At 41.9% G+C, this 19711-nt stretch overlaps 1 protein-coding gene across 1 annotated transcript; it reads right to left on the bottom strand.

Moving 5' to 3' along the window:
- Positions 1 to 49: 49 nt before the first annotated feature.
- PLEK (pleckstrin) lies at positions 50 to 17080 on the bottom strand. The gene is made up of 10 exons (XM_035320321.1): positions 16967 to 17080; positions 16501 to 16612; positions 12781 to 12936; positions 8010 to 8191; positions 6699 to 6790; positions 6213 to 6397; positions 4631 to 4735; positions 3005 to 3088; positions 1712 to 1781; positions 50 to 822 (listed from the first exon to the last, which is right to left on the bottom strand). Exons 2-10 carry the CDS (start codon positions 16546 to 16548, stop codon positions 683 to 685), a joined length of 1062 nt encoding a protein of 353 aa, XP_035176212.1. The 5' UTR covers positions 16549 to 16612; positions 16967 to 17080; the 3' UTR covers positions 50 to 682.
- Between the last annotated feature and the right edge of the window lie 2631 nt (positions 17081 to 19711).

Below are 19711 nucleotides of genomic sequence, written 5' to 3'. Positions count from 1 at the left end.
TACCACAAAAGGATTTTCCTATGGGGAAACTTATACTTCTTTCAGAGTTGTACTTGCTTTCCACGTGGTGTTTCCATAACTGTCTGCATTCTCTCCCTCCTTAACACTAAAGGATTATAAAGGTTTGGTTCAGGTTTTCTAATTAGTTTGTTTCTTTCCTTAAGCCTATTATATTACTTGGATAGGAGAACATGGCAGTAGAAAAACTACAGGCTGGTAAAAGAAGGAAGTGTAAAGTTTGTCTGAAGAAGTCTTTGAATTATTAGAAGACACTGAAACACAACACAGGCTGAATCATAGGTGACTAGTTGAGATCCTTACAGTCAGCAACATGATTCTGTCCCCTAGTAATGGTGAAATTCTTGCTGTCTGCAGTGGCAGCAGGGAAAGGCATAAGATACAACCTTCCCAAGGTAGACTAATTCTTACAAGAAGCACACACTAATGTGACATGTTCTATGCTGTAATTTAGTAAGATAATACCATAACAGAAGTGGGAAGTGTTAGCTTGTTAGTGCCCACTATAGAATTGAAACTTACTACCCACCCTTCCCCACCCCCCAACCCACGAGCCTTATGAGGCCTTTCTGGATGATACTGCTTTCTCAGTGAAATGCTAAAATTCCTGTTTTGTTTGGAGTAATTCATTTCAGTTGTCTGTCTTCTGGGTGGTGGATCATCTTCATTTCCCAGTCCTAGAAACTGCCTGAATTGCTTTGATCCACTCTGTACGCTCTGTGGACGAAGCTGCTTGCAAGTAATAGTGGACATCGTTTGCTGTGATGATTTCAAACAGGTTGTTTTCAACATCGCACTTCTTGGCTATGGGAAAGAAACAAGGAAGTCAGCTATGAGAGAATAAACTCTTGTATGTAAAATGGTTCTTCCTTTGCATTCTGTAAAGAGATTGCCTTCCTTTCTACAGCTGTGTATGATCATGCCTTTGCAAGCCATTTGCAAGACAGGATCCATGAGATCTGTCACAGTCTTGGAGAAAAAAAAATCAGTGAGTTCTGCACATTTCACTTTCAGGAGTCGCTGTTCAATTGATACCCAACCATGGAAGAATCTGCCGCCCTGCAGAGCGCTTACATTACCCAAGCCCTCCAGTGCTTTGCCAGTTACAAAAACAAGAGATTTAAGTCATGTCAGAAAACTCTGGCTCTTTTCATGGACAGTAGCACAGCCTACACAGGCACTGAGATGCCAACAGACTTTCTGGCTGGGGATGATAGCCTGCCTCTCCTGTGGAGCAGAGAATGCATTGAACGAATGCTTCTCCTTCCTTGTACTGATGCTTAACCATCGCTGTTCCCACAATTTCTACCTTTGGGAGGGAACAGAACATGTAGAGTAACAAGTCATTGGCATAACCATTTGTAACCTAAAGCTTCCACATGAAATTCATGAATTAAAATGAGAACTCAGCTTATTTTGTCTAAGGCCAATTATCCTAGCATGGGGACACTATGTCATCATTTTGACAAGTCTGAACAACTGACAAAGAACAAGATTCCCACTTGCTACCTTTATCACAGTACCCTCCTCCAGTAATTAAGAGAGCCTAGCAATTAGAATTACTGCATCATTGCAAATTCTTTTTGAATTAAAAAAAAAAAGAAAAAAAGAAAAAAAAAAAAGTGTAGTTTCAGGCAGATTTAAAGAATACACCAAAAACTTAAAACACAGCTTTTTCAGTATGGTTCCTTACAGTCTGGCATATCTTCCACTGCTGTCACCACGCAGCCCCTCAAGTGAATTGCTCCAAGAGGATCTTCTCCCTGGAGAAGATAAGAAATCAAAATGAAATACAACTTTTCTTAAACTCTTCACATGTCAATATCTGACTAAAACTCCAGAATGGAAACAAAAACATTTGGTGACTTTGTATGTCATGTGAGAAAACCAGGGTATCCTCACTCTGTATGATATGGAGGGTAGGGGGTGTGCAAATCTGCAAATAAATAGGAAATCTTTCAGAATTTGGAATTCAGAATCTGCAGAGTATTTACCATGCTCTGAGCAAAGGCGTGAAAAAAATAATAAACTTTTTGCCAACTATAGGCTTTCCTTTGATGTAACAGTGAAAAGCAGGTTAGTTATAAAGAAGAGATCTTTAAAAGTTTTTGTTGTTTGTTTATTAAAAACAAGCAGCAGGAGCAGATATACATTTATTTAAAATTTTGCCTTCTTCTGCACTTCAGGAAGAAGTACTCCAATAGCCAAAGAATGGGTGAAGAAGCATTTTTCTTGGCATAAGCCTGAAACCAGCAGTTCCTATGAGCTGACACACTTCAGCCTTTTGGGAGGAGAAGCCAGGAGTGAGAAATACGCTGGGAACAGAGGTGAAACTCCTCAGCGTTGATTCTCCAGTGTAGCTAGGCAGCTTCTGCCAAGCAGGACAGGTACAGCCTAGAGAACCTGAACCCACAACAATAGCTTTGCTCCTGCAGTAGTGCTAGACAAAATAAATAAATAAATACTGTGGGCTGAATCCATCTGGACACCAGCTTTTGTGGGTCAGGTTTTGTCTATGGTGATGCCCCTTCCCTTCTCAGAGCAGGCCTTGATCCATAAGAATTACACAAGAAACAAAATGCCATTTCTCAGACTGACACAGAAAGCACCTTGATTACAAACTGCAAAATGATGGTATAGCCTTAATTTTCTATTTTAACCTCATTCACTTTAATCAAATGGGATCACACATTAATTCTAATTAATCACAAAGAAGAGGTGAGAGCACAGTGCAGCGCTGCCTGTTCCCAGGTCTGGATGTCACATGCCAGCCCCAGAAACCATCCTTCCCTCTGCTTTTCCAGAAGGCAGCCAGGTAGTGTGACCACAAGCAGCCCCACTATCCTGCTTGACCTTTTCCATCACACACCCCCAAGCAAATACTCCACTTATATTTCTAGAAGACTGCATCTTTAAAAATAAAAATAAATTAAAAAAACACCAAATAAACAGGGAAATAAACCAAAATTGAACAACTGTATCTTACTCCAGCAGGATCATAGTAGTGAAGATATGCAGGATCCTCTCTTAAGACAAACTTTCTCACTTTCCAGTTTTTCCTTCGATGTCCCTAGAAAAATTAAAAAAGAGGCACGTCATGAACTGCTTTCCTTGCAAATGCTTGCAGACAGCTTACCCATGCACGAGAGAACATGGGAATATAAAAGTGAAAAAAAAAAAAAAATTGGACAGGAAATATTCACTGGCTTCTCTCTTTTTTTTTATATACACAAAGTACAACAGTTTCAACATGGGAGATGACATTCAAATGAGATCTGTGAGAGCAAGGTTTAAATGCCACAAAACATGGCTGCACTATGTCCTGCAGTAAGGGTTCAGACCCTATCCTTTCTCCACAGTATCCCTTGCTGGCTGGCTTAGGAAGCTTCCCTGTCGGATTGCTGCCTTCCAGCAATGCTGTTCTGAGGCACCCAGCCTTTGTAGGGCCTCTCACACAGGTGTAGACCAAGCAGAAAAGACAGCAAATAGATTTAGTTCCAAGTGGTATAGGCATCCAAATCACAGTAACAAGACACCCTGGCTTATAGTCCACCAGCTCCAATCAGTGTTGTTTAAGTGCTTTCAAGCTCTGGGAGATCTCATCCTGGGAGCTCTGGGAGAGCTCAGTTTGGGCCAGCCCACAGCCTCACAGACTCATACTGGACACATGGACCTTAAGCACTCATGGGCTACACCCAGCTCATCTAATCCTGCCCTTTCTTCCTAGGAGACAGGAAATTTCCCCTCCAATGCAAACAAACATCCTGCATAGCCTGAGCCTGATGAGAAATCAGAAAAGTTGCAGGGAGGACAGCCTGGGAGATATCCCAGGAAATCAAACCCAGTGACCAGGGAAGATGAAGCCTTCTTACTCATTTTACAGCATTCACAAAGTAACTGGGGTAACAGTGGTTGCCAGCAGATCTAGGTTTTCCCCGTCCTTTGCTGCAGTCTTGAGAACACACATTACCAGCAGAAACGGTGACACTCTCAAGCAGTGTCATAGTTCACTGAAGGTGACCAAATCCAGATTAGCTGCTGGAGACTGTCGTGAATCATTTCCTCTCCGTATTTCAAAATATTAGTTTCTCAATTAACTATTGCTGTTTGTAAGAAGTTCCTACTAACTAGACAGAGGTGGATGTGACAGGGTGAACGTCAGCAGAAAGACTTAGCCATTTTCTTCTGTTGCTTTTGAGAAATGTGGTTGAACACGAGAAATACAAGTGAGCACCACCAGAAAGTACTTATGGTCCCAACAGACATTTTCTGGTTTCCTTCATGGCACCAAATGTCCAGAGAAAGCAGATATCCTTACTAAAACACCTCCTGCTTGTCACATCTCTTGCTTTAGCACTCATGTTTAATGAAAACACTAAGCTGTCTTGTTCTGTACTAAGAATAATAAACCTTGCAACTCCGGACAAAAGCCCTGCTGCCATGCTACAAAATGGGTTGAGTAAAAAGGGGGAAGGACAGAGATTAAACCTGTCAAATGCAGAGATGGCATAAGCTAATTTCTCTCATCTTTAAAACTTTTAGGTGTAGAAGAGTAATCTTGTATCCATTGAACATCACCCCAGTGAGAGGACAGAAGGTGTACAATACTGACCTGTTTCAGTAAACATCCTTGTTTGACTACTAAGCCTCTGAATTCTTCTTTCAGGACCACATCATCGTCACTAGAATTCCCCTCGCAGTAAAAACCACTGTCTGGCTGCATGACCACAAGAGAAAATTCAGAAGTTACACAAATAGTGCCTGTTTTTATATATATGTACAAATCTGGCTTCTCTTTGGCATCCTTTCACCCTGTTTCTGTTACCAAAAAATGAAAAAAAAAAAATAAATAAAAATCAACTTTTCTACTGGAAAACCATCCTGTAAAGTTGAGGAACTCTCCAAGTTGCCATGGAAGCATTTCTGTATGAGATAGGACTACACCAGGTCTTAGAGCATCTGAAGAGAGCTGGAGCATCTACATATACCTCAGTTCATACGAAACCATATGAAGCAATGCTGGCACAGCCAATACACCCCAGGCTGTCTGTTTCCCAACCCAATATAACCTTCCCCTCCCTACATCCATCACAAGCACCTGAAGCTTGAGAAGAAGAGGGAACTCTCATCTAGGCCATCTTCTCCACACCAGATAAATTGTGATGCTGGTTACTGAAGCCTTACACTGCTCAAATGGTATGAATGAAGGTATGAATAACCACACGTGTTGCATCTAGTAAGCTTTTGTGCTTACTATACCTCATACCAAGTCAGACACTGACGTGCTGCAACCTCCTCACACAACATTGGTACAGAATCAAACTAAAAGCAAGCTGAAAGCAAGCAAAGTACACATGAGCTATCAAGAGAAGTGTCCCTGGTAGCCAGGAACTGTGATGGCCACATGGCTGCCTTCACCAGCACTGCCTGTGCTTCCATTTCTGCACAGGTAAAGTCTTCCTACCACTGAGGTGTTCTGGGAAAACAAATGAAGTAACAAGAGATTCATTTTTTCACAGAGTGATTCTATGTAGTAAGTATAAACAAAACTGTAATATTTAAGCCATTTTACTCAGCAGCAGGAAGACCCTTTGTTAGCATCAGTTCATAAACCAACCATTTTTTAAAATGTTTGGCTGTGATTGAGGTATTGCAAGTTCTACAAATCCATCCACAGAATATGAAACAAATTGAAAAGGTTGGGAAGGCTACCCAGGACAGGTGTTATCAGGTAGATATTAAACAAACAAACAAACAAAAACAATTTTTGCTTTTTTGCTCACAGGCAAGTTCTGTGTGTGTGCATGCATGCCTGTGCTCTGAATCATATCTGCCAGCTCAGTGAATAAAAATGTGTTTCCAGCTTGAGCCACTCTGAGAAGCCCCATGACGATGAATTACTCTCTTCCATTCCACTGAATCAACAGGGGAACTGGTGGCTAAGTCCTCGTCACTGCTGAAATTACTGGGAATAAAGCCCAAGCTAAGAAGAATCTCTGCACTCGGTTCACACAGAGTGCCAGAAGAACTGTCTTGGTTACAGATGTTAAAGTGTCACATAGAGAAAGACAATTAACATAGATCTGCAGTTCTGTACAATCTTTCCTCCAGGACTTAAGAATCCCAACTCAAACCTGAGAAGAACAGAGTATCTGCCAGTCTGGGACAAAGTATAACCAGAATACAACACTCACGAAGTAGTAATAGGCATCGCTGAGATCTAAGAAGGGGGTGTCTGACAGTCCCTCAGCTGCGGCCTTGGATGTATCTCCTGCAGGCTGTAGGTAGCCTTCGCTCAAGAGGGAAGAGGCGAGCATGAGGCCTTCTTTGCGATTTCGGATGGAGTTGCTAGACACCAGCCAGTCAATCACAGAAGTGCCTGGTTACAAAGAAATAAACATTATCAGCCGCAACACAAGACAGACAGGCAGAAACCTAAAAATACTTGCTGGCACTGGTTTAATTTCCTCCTCCTCCTCTTGCTTAACATGGCAATATCTGAACACTTTCTTAAGCTTCACCCTTTGAGCATCTCTCCTGTTGGTCAAGATGACCTCTGCCAGGTTTTTTCCTAAAACTTCTCTATCCTCTACAGAGCTTACAGCTGCTTTGATCTATCTTGAGGCTCTTAGCTCTGTGCTCTTTTTATTGAATGGAAAAGAGGAACAAGAGCTTCTTACCTGTAAAGCAGTAATTGAACACTTTCTTATCTTTTTCCAGTTTCAACTCCTTTATTCCCTTTTCAGGATCTTTCATTGAGAGGTACAAAGCACTGTGCATAAAAAGAACCACAGAAACTGTTAGCAAATAAAAAGTTTGAACCGGCTAGTACAGTAACATCATTCTCTTTCACAGGGTCTTCATATTTTGAGAGCATAGCAGTCCCTATAGACCTACAGTATGACTTAGTTTAGTCTCCTGAAAAGTTTACTGTGCAAAGCACAGAGGCCTCACCACCTCCCTATCACAACTGGAGGAACAGAAGAGTAACTGCACAAAGGGCTTACCACACTTCTATTTTAAGACTGTACCAACTTGTGATGACTGCAGTGTGAACAGAGGAACACCCACTGCTGAGGCTCCTCTGCAGAGCTTCACAGTCCTGGTGCTTTGCTGTTTTCTCCCAAAGGTCCTCAGCAGAGCAAAAACACTGTGACATCCCCAAAACCCACATGCTCTCAGAGGCCCTGAGTACCTTCAGTGACTCCTGGTCTGACTTCCTTTTTCTCCCCCTTGTTTTTCACTTGCTCAAAACTAATTGCCCTGGGGCTCTAAAATGATGAGAAGGACGAACACAAAATGTCACAAGCTAAATCCTTTGGTTCATTATTCAGTCAGGGTGATCCCGCTGCTGAAGCCATTGAAGACAGATTTAATTGGATCTTGGTCCTGCGCAGTTTTACAGTGCTTTAAGAAGCACAGCAGGCTCATTTGTACCTTGGTATTTTCTGTGCAAAGTCACACTGTCTTATTTTTTTTTTTTTAAGTACTGACAAGCAGATGGCTTTCTGTATGTGCTCTTTATCTCTTCTTCTGCCTTTGCCAATTCCATGACCTCTGGCAGGCACCACTCTCTCATCACCATCCAAAAACTATTGCTAACAATAGCATCTGCCTGCAGAGCAAACAAATGCATAAAATATTTCTAAAATAAATTCTATACTGTACAAAAATGCCTCTCCTGAAAGAATCACACTTTGGCTGGGGTCTCCTTTTGCACTGCAGTGTGCTCAGACGCTTCCTCATAAGTAGAATCCTTTGACAAATACACATGCTTTGATGAAAGTCAATGTATTAAAATGATCTACCAAGCTCTAACCACTAGCTCATTTCGACCACTCTGCATGCTCTAAAACAGTTGCACAGAAAGGACTCCAAGGGAAGCTAGCTAGGTAGCAGGAATGGTTATAGCTCTTCCACACCGAGGTTATGCATATGCCACACTGGGTGCAGATGGAAGTAAATAGGGGTGCAGAGCTACAAGAACAAACCTCAGGTTGATTGTTTCAGGCAGTCTGATAGATTTTCTTGTGGATTTTCTGGCAAACCTTTGGCCTCCATCTATGCACTGAATTGCTTTCTTGATATCCCGTACCCAAGCATCTCTCTCTTCCAGGTAGGCAGCTTGAAAAAAGTGGTCCTGCTGCTTGGCTGCAGTGAGCTTGAAGACAAACTGGAAGGATAAACATTGTTTTTTAACGTTACTTTGGTGTAGCTGGTTGGATATGATTAACTTGGTATCACCATGGCATACCGCCTACCTATGCCTAAGGGGCTACAGAAATTGCTTTAGAGCCAACTGAATAAAAACAATCTGAAGAAAAACATGGACAGGCAGTACAGGTAACTGACTCATTTTGTTACTTCCCAGTGAGCATTCCTGCTCACTGCTATAACTTGTGATTTGCGAAGTTCAAAACAGCCAAAAGACTGAACTGCAAAGTCCCCGCAGGCTTACAGTGGGCATAAACTTGTCTTAATATATTTAGAGATGTCAGTTCGGAGGGGAATGACAACATTAAAACAAACAAACCGCATCATACTGCTCAGGCAATGATTCACATAGGGAGAAAAGGACACAGTCACACATTTGCAGTCTTTTAAGGGCTTGCTAGGTAGATGAAACATCTGACCCTTACGTACACCTTATGATCACTGCTTTTCTAAATTGATCACAGTGGAAAGCCTGTATTCCCCAAAACCCCAAAAGTAAGAACAGATCTTTTAAGGTAGGTCTAGGCAGAAAAAAACACCACCAACCTGAAGAAGAAAAAAGTTTAGACTGTTTGATCTCATTTTCATCTGGTGATCTTTTGGATGGAAAATACAGATCTAAGTACTCAGTCAAGAGGGCTTCCATTTCCTCTAAAATGTGGTTCCCCATAAGTGGAACTGTTATTTGTTCCACTAGTTGTGGAATAAACCAGGTTTCTGGTTGTGCTGGAATAAACAGACTCAGTGGGCATCTAACTAAAAACATCAAGCTAATAAAGGAGGCAAACAGCATGGGTTCATGAGGACAAGTAGAGATTATCAAAGGGCAGAAAGCAGTGAATCTAAAACACTGACATCAAAACACCAAAGTCTACTGAAGCCTGCTTTTGTAAATGGCATGGTTCCAAACATCCCAAATATCTATCTTCCAGACTGGTAAATGGAAAATATTCTGATGTCCTGAAACCACACAGAAGTTCCAGTGACTACTGTGGAGAGATTTCAAAATTGCAAAGCACTGGATACACAGTAAAAAGTTAGAGTTTTTATTTCTAGTACGAGGAGAAAAAGCTTTCCAAGCTTTCTCTTAACTCTAGCTTTCAGAAACCTAGGCCACCAGGCTAGGCACCCAGGCTTCCTCTGAAGCTGGTGGAAAGGTTAAGTCTCCAATCCTAGAACTGACCAGTCTTCTTTCTGGAGATGTACATCTATTTGTATTTTTGAGAAAATTAGAGCATCAACTTGCACTAAACACCAACAGTTTAGCTAAATTAAGATAAATGAATCCTACTATGAGCAACCATGCATGATAATGCTACCCAGAGGAAAGCCAAGAGAAAAGCGAAAAAGAAGAAATAGAGCAGAATTAACATCAGATTAAGTAGTGATGAAACAGATCAACAACAGTGAACAGTGGTGGCTACATTTTACAATAAAATACATATGTTTAATTAATAAAATATATATTACTTTATTTTTATTTATTATTAAATTAATTTATAATTTATTTTTATTTAATAATTATTTTTATTTATATTTATATATTTTATATTTTATATATTTTATATATTTTTATATTTTTTATTATTTATATTATTTATATTTTAATTATATTAATTTAATTTTATTTAATAAAAATTATTAAATTTATTATTTTTATATTTATTTATTATTTAATTAATAAAATATATATGTTTAACAAATCCAGGGTTGTTTCCTTTCCCCCTAGCATCTGCTTTTTGCAATTGATTTAATAAACCCAGTGTGCTGATGATGTGCCGTGATGTTTCAGACAGGCTTCAAGGCAGGGCCACATTCCAATTCAAAAAGCCAAAGTCAAATCAGATGAATACGAAAGTCTGCTCACAGCTTGATGGGTCCAATTTGGGGCAAGGACTAAGTGAGTAAGACTGGACTTAAAACTGACCTAACGAGAAAAATCCCACTTCTTACCCTACAGAAGTCTTGCTAGAAATGAAAGTTTAGTTTTGGGTCGATATGAATGTACACAAACCACTGCAAACCAGAATAATTCACATAAGCAGCAGAACTGTACGTTTTAGCATATAACCAACTAGAATGTAGTATGCAATGCAGAGGCTTTGAATTCAGCTGTGAAATACAGCTGTAAGATTTAAGATACAACAATAAAAATTGTATATTTTCAAGGAATACATGCAGTAAATTAATTTCACTCATTTTGGGCTGTAACTGCTTGTCAGAACAATCCCAGTGACACTATTGCTTGTACAGATGAGCACGTTGCAGTTTTGGCTGTCTGAACAGTGCAAGTTTTCAGTGTGTCTCCAGGAATGCTGGTCTATGGGCTTGCAGAAACATCCCACTGACCCAAGGAGGATGTGCTCCAACACCTGCTGAAGTTGTTTGTATCACTTCTACTGACTTCAAACTCTGCAGCAGATCTTCCTTATGAAAAGACATTTTGGGTGCCTTGCCCCCCAAGTCTGACACTGAGCACTTTGGACTCTGCCCATTTTGTAGAGTGCACACACACTGGTGAATTATCTTTTCATTAATGCTACCGTTACTGACATTTCCAAGCAACCACTACAGAGCAATACTGATTTGATCTTAGTGCCTTCGTGGGACCTAAAAACAAGCAAAATCTATCTGAAAAGAAATACTTCATGAGAAAAGCTTTACTTCTAGCATTATGTTGTAGGACCTGTAATACTCCTGAATGTAGTACACTCCTTCCCATGAGTTACACCTCACATGAAGAGTAAGGAGACCTGTACAGAGAATCATTACTTAGATAATGTAGGAATACAGTTTCAAATTAGCTGAATCAGAGCTAAATGTGTGCAGATAAACTGAGTTCCTTTATTTGGTTATTTAGTGTCCTGCCTCATGCTCTAGTCCTGGATATAATTATACTTCACCCTTATTATTCACGGTTTGCAGAAGAGGTGGAGTCAAGTGCAACAATGCAGAGCTCCTGCCTTGTGCTCAGGCAATCCACTGACACTAAGGCATGCCTGCTGAAGCAGGTCAGATGCAAAGCTGCAGGAGTCAAACAGTAAGGATTGCCCAGCCGTGCCTACGGGTGAGCCAGGCAGTGCTGCTGGGGAGACAAGAGAGTAAATGGGTTTGATCTCAACTGCTTCTGAATCAATTGGATGCTCTCCCTTGCCAGTTCAGGTAGTGCAATACCCATGGCAGGTGTGGGATGGGTTAGGGATGCATGATCATGAAATTCTCTGTCTGGGCACAATAACAGTCTCCTTCCGTGGACAACTCCCAGTGCCTACAGAGACCTAGGAAGAGCTGGCAGCTGGTCCTCTAAAACCTTTTGTCCCCAGGAGAAGCAGCCATCCATCACTTTCCTGACTCAGCCCAGGATTAACAACAATCTTATTCTCTGCTAGCACTGGCCCAAACAGAGCTTTTAAGAGCTTCTTAACACATTCAAGTCTAAAAAGACTCCATAAAATCAACATAATTTTTTCATATAAACATTGGTCAGAGCACAGAAAGAAAAAAAGTAAAAAAAAAAAAAAAAAAAAAGGAGAAATAAAAGAAAGCAAGCAGGTCTAAACCCTGACTCCACTCACCACAGAACTGAAGGACAGATAATTCTCCTCAGTTTATACATATGAGAAAATAAAGTGCTCTCTGAAGCGCACTCTCTCACACTATTTCTACTTTTCTAACATTCCCTGAGATTCTTCTCCTCACAGCCTTCTCTTCTCCAGGCTGAACAACCCCAGCTCCCTCAGCCTGTCTTCATAGGAGAGGTGCCCCAGCCCTCTGAGCATCCTCATAGCCCTCCTCTGGACTTGTTCTATTATGTCCAACTTGGACCTTACCCATGTGCTTGCTGTGCTTGGCCACAGACAGCCCAAATATGTACATCATTTGAACTCATTTCCCCTAATTATTTTCCTCTCTCTCCCCAAGTATACACATAGCTCTTAGTCACGCACAAAAGCTCTACACGTAACCATGCAACATGCAATTAATACACATCACATGAATGTGAAATACATGGGGTCAGGTAGTTACCAAAGGGTAATGAAACAGGAATCACAGATTTTTGGGGGGCACAGCATTTATCTCCCTCCTGTCCAAATAAGCCAGTCATGGCTCTTTGCCATGATAATTAATTATTATTCAGTAATTAATGATTATTTTTGAAATAGTAAATCATGAAATAGTTTTCCACAATTTTATTCTGTGGCTCTTAGCAGCTAAGTTTATATTTAATACAAAAGTTGCCCCATTCAGCTGCTAAGTGTCCCATGACAATATAATTTAGCTCTGCTCTGACAGATTTAGAAATAATAATTAAAAACAAACAAACAAACAAAAAAAAAACACTGTCTGAATTGCGCCTCCTGAAATATCTTGAGTTTTAACTCAATCAGTCACACCTTTCAAGCTCTACACAAGCTTCCGACCTTCTAAGATGAGGGAAGGTGACCACCAGGATAAATGTAAAGAATCTAACTGCTAGCCTTGTGCTCCTTCAGTGCCTCCAGGAGTTCAAGTATACTGTCAATCGTTGTTATAAAAAAATGTACTTACCGTTCTTTTGCCAAAATCTTGGCAGGGGCTGTTAATAGTGCTTCCTTTTAGTGGAACCATCCCTTTGGGGCTGTTGTCAGCCTTCCGCTTATAGAATTCAATTCCATCTTCTAAGAGCACGACCCACATCGGCTTCCAGGTATTAAACATGCTGCCCTGCATCAATAAATCATGGTGTACATTATGTCTGATAAATCACTGTTCATATGATATCCACCAAAGACCAGGGAACATCTGATTGACTCTAAAATAACCATAGGGTCTCAAGGGAAACAACGAGCCACAACCACACCCATCTCACCATGCTGTTAAAATATGTTGTTATTCTTCTGACAACCATTTATTTCCCCTTCTAGTCACCTCTGCTGTGAATTTTTCCAAAATTGCATTGCGACCCCAGATGATGTTTCTTTTCCGTACATTTGTGATTTCAAAATGACCCAGTGACAACACTAAGAACAATCCTCAATAATTCCAGATGTGAACTGACCCATTAGGGCTCTCTCATTAATTCTGGGCTTCCTGTGCTGTATTTAGGACTTGATGCCACAATACAGTCAGCTCTGGAGGCTTGGCTGTCAGATAAGAAACCACCTATCTCGGAGGACTTCTACAGTTAAGAAAGCAACAGTAAGGGCAATGAGTAGTTCAAAGGCCTTGGGCTGCAGATCTCCAACTGCTGTGGTGAGAAATTGAGGTGCTTTGTTTCATCTTTTAAAGCTTTTACTTCCTGTTTCTGAATCACAGCAGTTAGATGTGAGAAATTCAGAAATAAAGCCAGGGCCAGATCCTACGTATAGTGAAACATACGGCAAAATTGACAGGGCCTCAAAGAGGAGCGACCTGTCTCCCTGTGCTGAGCACAATTAAGTGCTAGAATTATTAAGATTGTCGTGTCCTAGCTAGCTTACCTCTGGTCCTGCCTGCAGACAGCTTCAAAAAAATGCTTACAATCCCAGATACCCAAGTGACTTACTGCTCAGACAAATGAGCACTTAGAAGTGCTGAAAATCAACAGTTCTGAGGAGTTACTGATGCACACTCGACATCTGTAGGCCTCAAATTAGAGGCTATCCTCCAAAAACATTTGATTTCCTTATCTTTCTGGCACAAAGGGAGACCTCAGTTTATGCTCCCTCTCCCACCATGGTGGCTAAGCAGAGCTAAAGCTGCAGACAGAAATGAGGTGGCCGCCATCATGCTGTGCAAGTGGCTTGTTTTGATTTTAAAATGGGCAGAGTTACCTTTATTTGCATTTCTGCAGAAGTGAACAGGACAGAAACACAGAGTCTTTCCTTCTTTACTCCCCAGGATGAAACCTTTGACCATCACATCCTTTTTTTCCTGCCTTAGCTCTCAAGAAAGGCCTTTTGCACTCTGAATCAGACCTCATGTTCAATTACAGGATGGAGAGGAAAAACTGTCAGCAAAGATCTTACTGAGAATGGGGCATGCTTCCAGCCTCTGCGGCACTCACTGCAAGCAGAAGGTACCCCACAAGTGAATGCTGCCTTACAAAGGTAAACCGCTGGGCTGGAGGCCCAGATGAACAGAGAACTAAAAGAACAGTCCAACCTTGATGTGGATACCACATAGAGATTGAATGCTGTTTTCTTTTGTTTGATTTTTTGTTTGAGCCATAAGAATTTATCATTTTTGGAGAACCCAAATTGACCCACAGGTTGATTTTCTGCTAAGTAATCAAGTGAGATGGTGAGTCAATACAATAACCACCGCAATTTCCTTTTGCCAGTTTATTGCATTTTACGATACTTCTGCTCATAGACAGACAAGTCCAGTACTTCCTGAAGCCTCTGACATGCTCTGTCAATGGAAGCCACTGTGGAGCAGGGTTAGACTGGCAGTCTCAGATCCACACCATCAGCAAGCCTGAACATAGTCATGTTGGTCTCAGCTAAAATGGCTCACGAAAGACAAATGCAGGATGCTGGATTTGATTTTCCTGGACTAAAAAACAATCATCTCCCTTGCTCCAAAGACTTCAGATAAAGATGGGTGTTCTCTGAACTGCTCTCTGAAATCATGAGCCACTTTAAAAGCTCATGCAACTTCCCTTTGGTAGAACTATTTTTTTTTTTAAATATCCATAGCACTACATGAGTAGAAAATGAGCTGATTTCTGTGCTTGCTCAGATGACCCAAGGTCCCCCACATATACAGTGGCTTAAGCCAACGTAAAATCAACTCTTAAATCTGAATCCATATTCACTGAAGATCATGTTGTACCAGCCAAAACACTAAGCCCTAAGCACGTTCTTGTAAATAACAAGAAAATCAGTGAAAAATCACCTCCACCCTTTTCGAAGATGATTGTGGCTGCATGGCTGATTACTCTGGCAGCTCTGACCAGGAGTTTCACTTTACAGGCACAAAGAAGAGGAGGAGACTACTTAATTAGCGCAGAAGAGTAACTGAGAACATGCCCATCCTAGCTGGAAGCTCTGGCTGTGGAGTTCACAGCAGCCTCACTGACAGATCCGTGTTAGCTGTTACCACTCCAATCTGCATCTTCTGCTTCTTTTGCTCACCAGCTTCCCTCTAAGCACACTGCTGCTCCTCACCAGCAGCATAAGCTCACTTCTGCAAAGACAGAGCCATCTACAAGGCTGTTAGAGAACAGGAGCACAATTTCCACTTCCCTGTTGCCGTTGCAATAGCACCCAGCTGCAACTTTCCATTAGCAACACCCACAGAGAAACTTCTTGGGGACCCAGAACTCAGAGGAACAGCAGGGACTCACACTGGCATGTCTGTATGCATCTTTTCCCTGGCAGACCCAGCCAGACACCCAGATTGTCCACCCCAGTGTCTAAGTTTCCAGCCACTCCCCTGCCATGGAGAAATATGGATCATGAGCCATCTGCTCTCAAACTGGGCCATGGGAACTAGACATCTTCAACCTGCTGCGCATGAATTTGGTCATCTCTTTCCTCATGACAGCATCGATGCAGCTTTGAGATTACTTTATGAACTTGCTTCCTTTCACTGTCAGTAGAAATAAGACTGATGAGTGACATTTTTGCAGCAGCAGTCCCAGATTAGAGACCCCTCCAGCCAGCAGCTCTAATGAGTGAAATTCTAGTTTTGATGAGCACAGACACTGCAGCACAGAGCTCCAGAACTGACACCATTTAAACTGCTTTACCCCAGACTGATCTCACTACAGATTTACATAAAAATCTTGACCTTATCCTGTGGACTCTACCACAAAAGACTCCAGAGCAGAGGTTGCAGTGGGGCAGTGACTGCCTTCACAGAGGAGAGGAGTGCCCACAGCCCCACAAACTCTCCCCAGGCCAGACTCTGACCTGTGATACCACTGTGCATCCCCAGCGTTTAGCTCTGATTAAGTGCAGTAAAGTAGGCTGTGGCCATTTCAAGCCATTACCTTTTTTTGCCAAGCTTCGAATAAAGACATTCTTCATAAAAATAAGAATTTTTGACCCAGAGGTACATCTAAGATAAACACAAAGTACCTTATACAGTACACTTAACAAGATATATCTGCTAGCAAGTAGCTCTGTAATCTCTAATATCATATTGTTCTGTTGCTGAATGAATTATTTTCATTTGCCTTCTTTTTTAGAAAAATAGGAAAAAAACTCTTCTGTTTAAGTAACTGAAACCATAGTGTTTTCCCATACTCCTGCAGCCCGTTCAGTCAGCTTCCTCCTCCTCTGTCCAAAGCCACCTCCTTACCTTCTTTACCAAGTAGCCCTCTCTTATGCGCATTGGTTCTCGCTCCATGGCTCGGGCGGTCCTGCTCTCAGGTCTATCAGAGACAGCAGTTAAATTCCTCTGGCAACAAGGTCTGTGGGGTAGAGTTTTTTTACAGTACAGCTGTGTCACTTTCACAAGTTCCTCTGCCTGCTAATCACATGAAAACAAGCCCATTTCCTCTTCGGGTGAGAGATAGGGAAACACAGAAGCACGCGTGTATTTATAGGCTGCCTCTGACAGAATGGGCAACGGCATGACAGAACGCCCAACTGTATCAAACACTGCCAGCCTTGATGACAGGAGTCCTGGAAATTGAATAAGCATTTTAATGCCTAATCCCAAGGACTCAAGCCCACTCTGTAAATACATGAACTCTAGGAAAACAACAGAGGGTGGTGTACCATGTGGCTGGCTGACGCACACCAAAAGGATCTCAGAGACTCACCAGCTCTGTCAGTGTTACTTCATCCTATCTTTAAAGCCCGAGTCCCAGTGCATGAGCAGGTAGGGGTTAGCGGTAAACCGGAGGGACTTCGCTCGGTTAATCGTTTTGCGCCCTCTGCTGATACAAGAAAATTGTTTATCAGACTTGGTCAGGTTCAAGAGCTTGATGCTGAGGCTTCCCACAGAGGTTAGGCGTCAAACAGCACGAATGGATTAGACCAGCACATTGGATGAAGCACCACTGAAGATCACCTTCTGTGAGCATCTTTCACTTGTCACACAACCCGTTTGGCTGTTTGGTAAAAGATAAGGTAAAAACATTTTCTGGCATTTGGCATAGAGCAGTCACACTCCCTCTTCCCCATACAGGAGGAAGGGTGGTGGGACACAGGAGGCAGTGATGCATTGCCACGTGCTCTCCCTCATGCAAGACTCTATCACTTTACAGCTGAACCCAGTGTTACATCATCTGTCACCCCTGCTACTTGCAAAGGTCTTTCATCCTGACAGGCACAAGTCATGGAGTTTCCTCCTAACAGCAGCATTGTGCAGGCCACAGTCACTGTGTCCTGAAGTGCTCCATTGCCAAATTCCCTCCCCAAAAACGTGACTTTTTCCTCAGACAAATTCCTGTTCTCCATTTGGCTCCTGACTTGTCGCAGACCTAAGGAAGAGGAAGGCCTGCATTCTTCTGGCTGTCCACGGAAGGGCTGATTTCTGGCAGAACATGACTGTAACTTGAATTGTGGAAATCTGCTGTAAGTTACCCTGTTCTCCCCATTTCTGCCCAAATGATGGTGCATGATGGCAGATTACAAACATTTGCCACAACAACACAATCTGCAGCAGAGATCATAGATAAATATCTTAGCTCAGCTTATTGGCAAGTGAACCGTTCCTGTAAGAGACATCTTGCTGCTGTACTGCCTCAGAAAATTATGTTTCTTTCTGCCACTTCAGGACTTGCTCCTGCAAGCATTACAAAAAATGCAATCACCTGCATTTATGTGAGCAAGGCATCTGGCTGAGATACTGGTGGGCATTTACACCCAGCCATTTCTTTGTAAATAAATGTGTCGGCTGCAAGGAACACAGGCAGCTCTTCAGCTTGTTCCATCAGCTTTGCTGCTCTCTGTGATAGCCCTTGCATGGCTGGATTTCAAATCTGCCTGCTGCACTTTAAGTGCTATAAGCCCACTCCATCTGTAACAGAACGGTTGAGTTCTCCAGAAATACGCATCTCTCCAGCAAATCAAGCCAGATTTCCCAGAGAAATTAAATCAAATGCTATATGATCAAAATGATTGTCTACATGGGAAAAATAACATAAGGTTTGCAAAGGTCCAGCTGCAAGTAGAAGTAAAAGCCTTTCTGACTTCTACTCAGAGGCAGAGATCTCAGAAGAATTACAGTATTAAACTGAGAGCTGGCAGATGCACGGCTCAGCACAATTCACTCCATGTGGCAACACACACACAGCTATTTTTAGCAAACGAGAGATTGTGGCTTTACATTCACTTCTCAAAAAGAAACCCAAAACCAGAACATTCACATTTAGCATGGTATTAGGAAAGTAACTGAAGAGAAGAAAGCAGGGAAAGATCGCAGTAATTGTTCTTGTAACCTTGGGACCTAAATGTCTGTCATAAAGGAGCCATCTTATTCTGGCCTTAAAGCAGGTTTCATGTATTTAATTCTTGTAGAGCCATGCAGCAGGATTAACGTATTAAATGGAAAATGGGGAGATCTACATAAATAGTGATACTGAAATGTTCATGCACTTGACACGTCACACATAGAGTGATCATTTAGAGTGGATTCAAGACACCAGATGGACTTATCCAGAATGTTTTCTAGGCACATTGGACCAGCACATAGCATATTCCGTGGCTTGCATGCATATGAGCTCTGATTTTTCACTGAATACATCAAACCTCACCTGTGACTTACCTCTTCCCTATAGTGTTTCTCCATCAGCAACACACGTAGCTGATGCAGGCAAAACAGAGAAGGCCTAGGCACAAGAGAGATGTCTAGAAAGATGAAGGTGCAGCAAGCAACCATCACAGCTCTTAGAAGAAAAAGAGAGGAGGATGAATGAACACATTAGTAGCTGCTCACCTGAGGAAACTCACCACCCTCTTCAGTGCACATGGGAATTCTGCAGTGTTCCTGTCCCCAAAGGAAAGGGAATTAGCTTAATGTATCCTACTGACTCCAGATAATAGCCTGTGAAGTCTCAGATGCCAGAGAAACAAAAAACAGACTTGAAAGAATAAATAATAATAATGATGATGATGAAGGGAAGGACACGTAAGCCTATCTATTTGCTTCTAGAAATAAACTACTGTTATGACTTAAGACATGGTGTAGTTCCTACAACATATTTAGTTTTGAACCTTGTAAGGGTCACTGCATTTGCTCTGTGCTCAGAGCAAATTCATTTATTTTTTTTCAGCAAAAAGCACACTGCCTCCTTATTCCTGCAGCTGTTTTTCTCCACGTGGAAAATCAAGCAGGTAACATCAGGGAACTAAGCAGACCAGCATCTCCCTAAGGCCTAGAACCCACAGAAAATCTGCATGAGAACTGGCAGGGCATTGCCTGTAGCAAAATTTAAGACCAGCACTCCTGCACATAGCTCAGGCAGAGAGTGAAGGCTCAGGATTGACCTCAAATAGGGTCCATAGGCAGAGGTTTTGGGTGGAGACTCCAGGTGAAGCTGGTCACAGCTATTAAGGGCAGT

This window comes from Oxyura jamaicensis, chromosome 3 (genome assembly GCF_011077185.1).
Source record: "Oxyura jamaicensis isolate SHBP4307 breed ruddy duck chromosome 3, BPBGC_Ojam_1.0, whole genome shotgun sequence".
Lineage (NCBI taxonomy): Eukaryota > Metazoa > Chordata > Aves > Anseriformes > Anatidae > Oxyura > Oxyura jamaicensis.
This window is presented reverse-complemented; position numbering and strand designations above follow the sequence as displayed.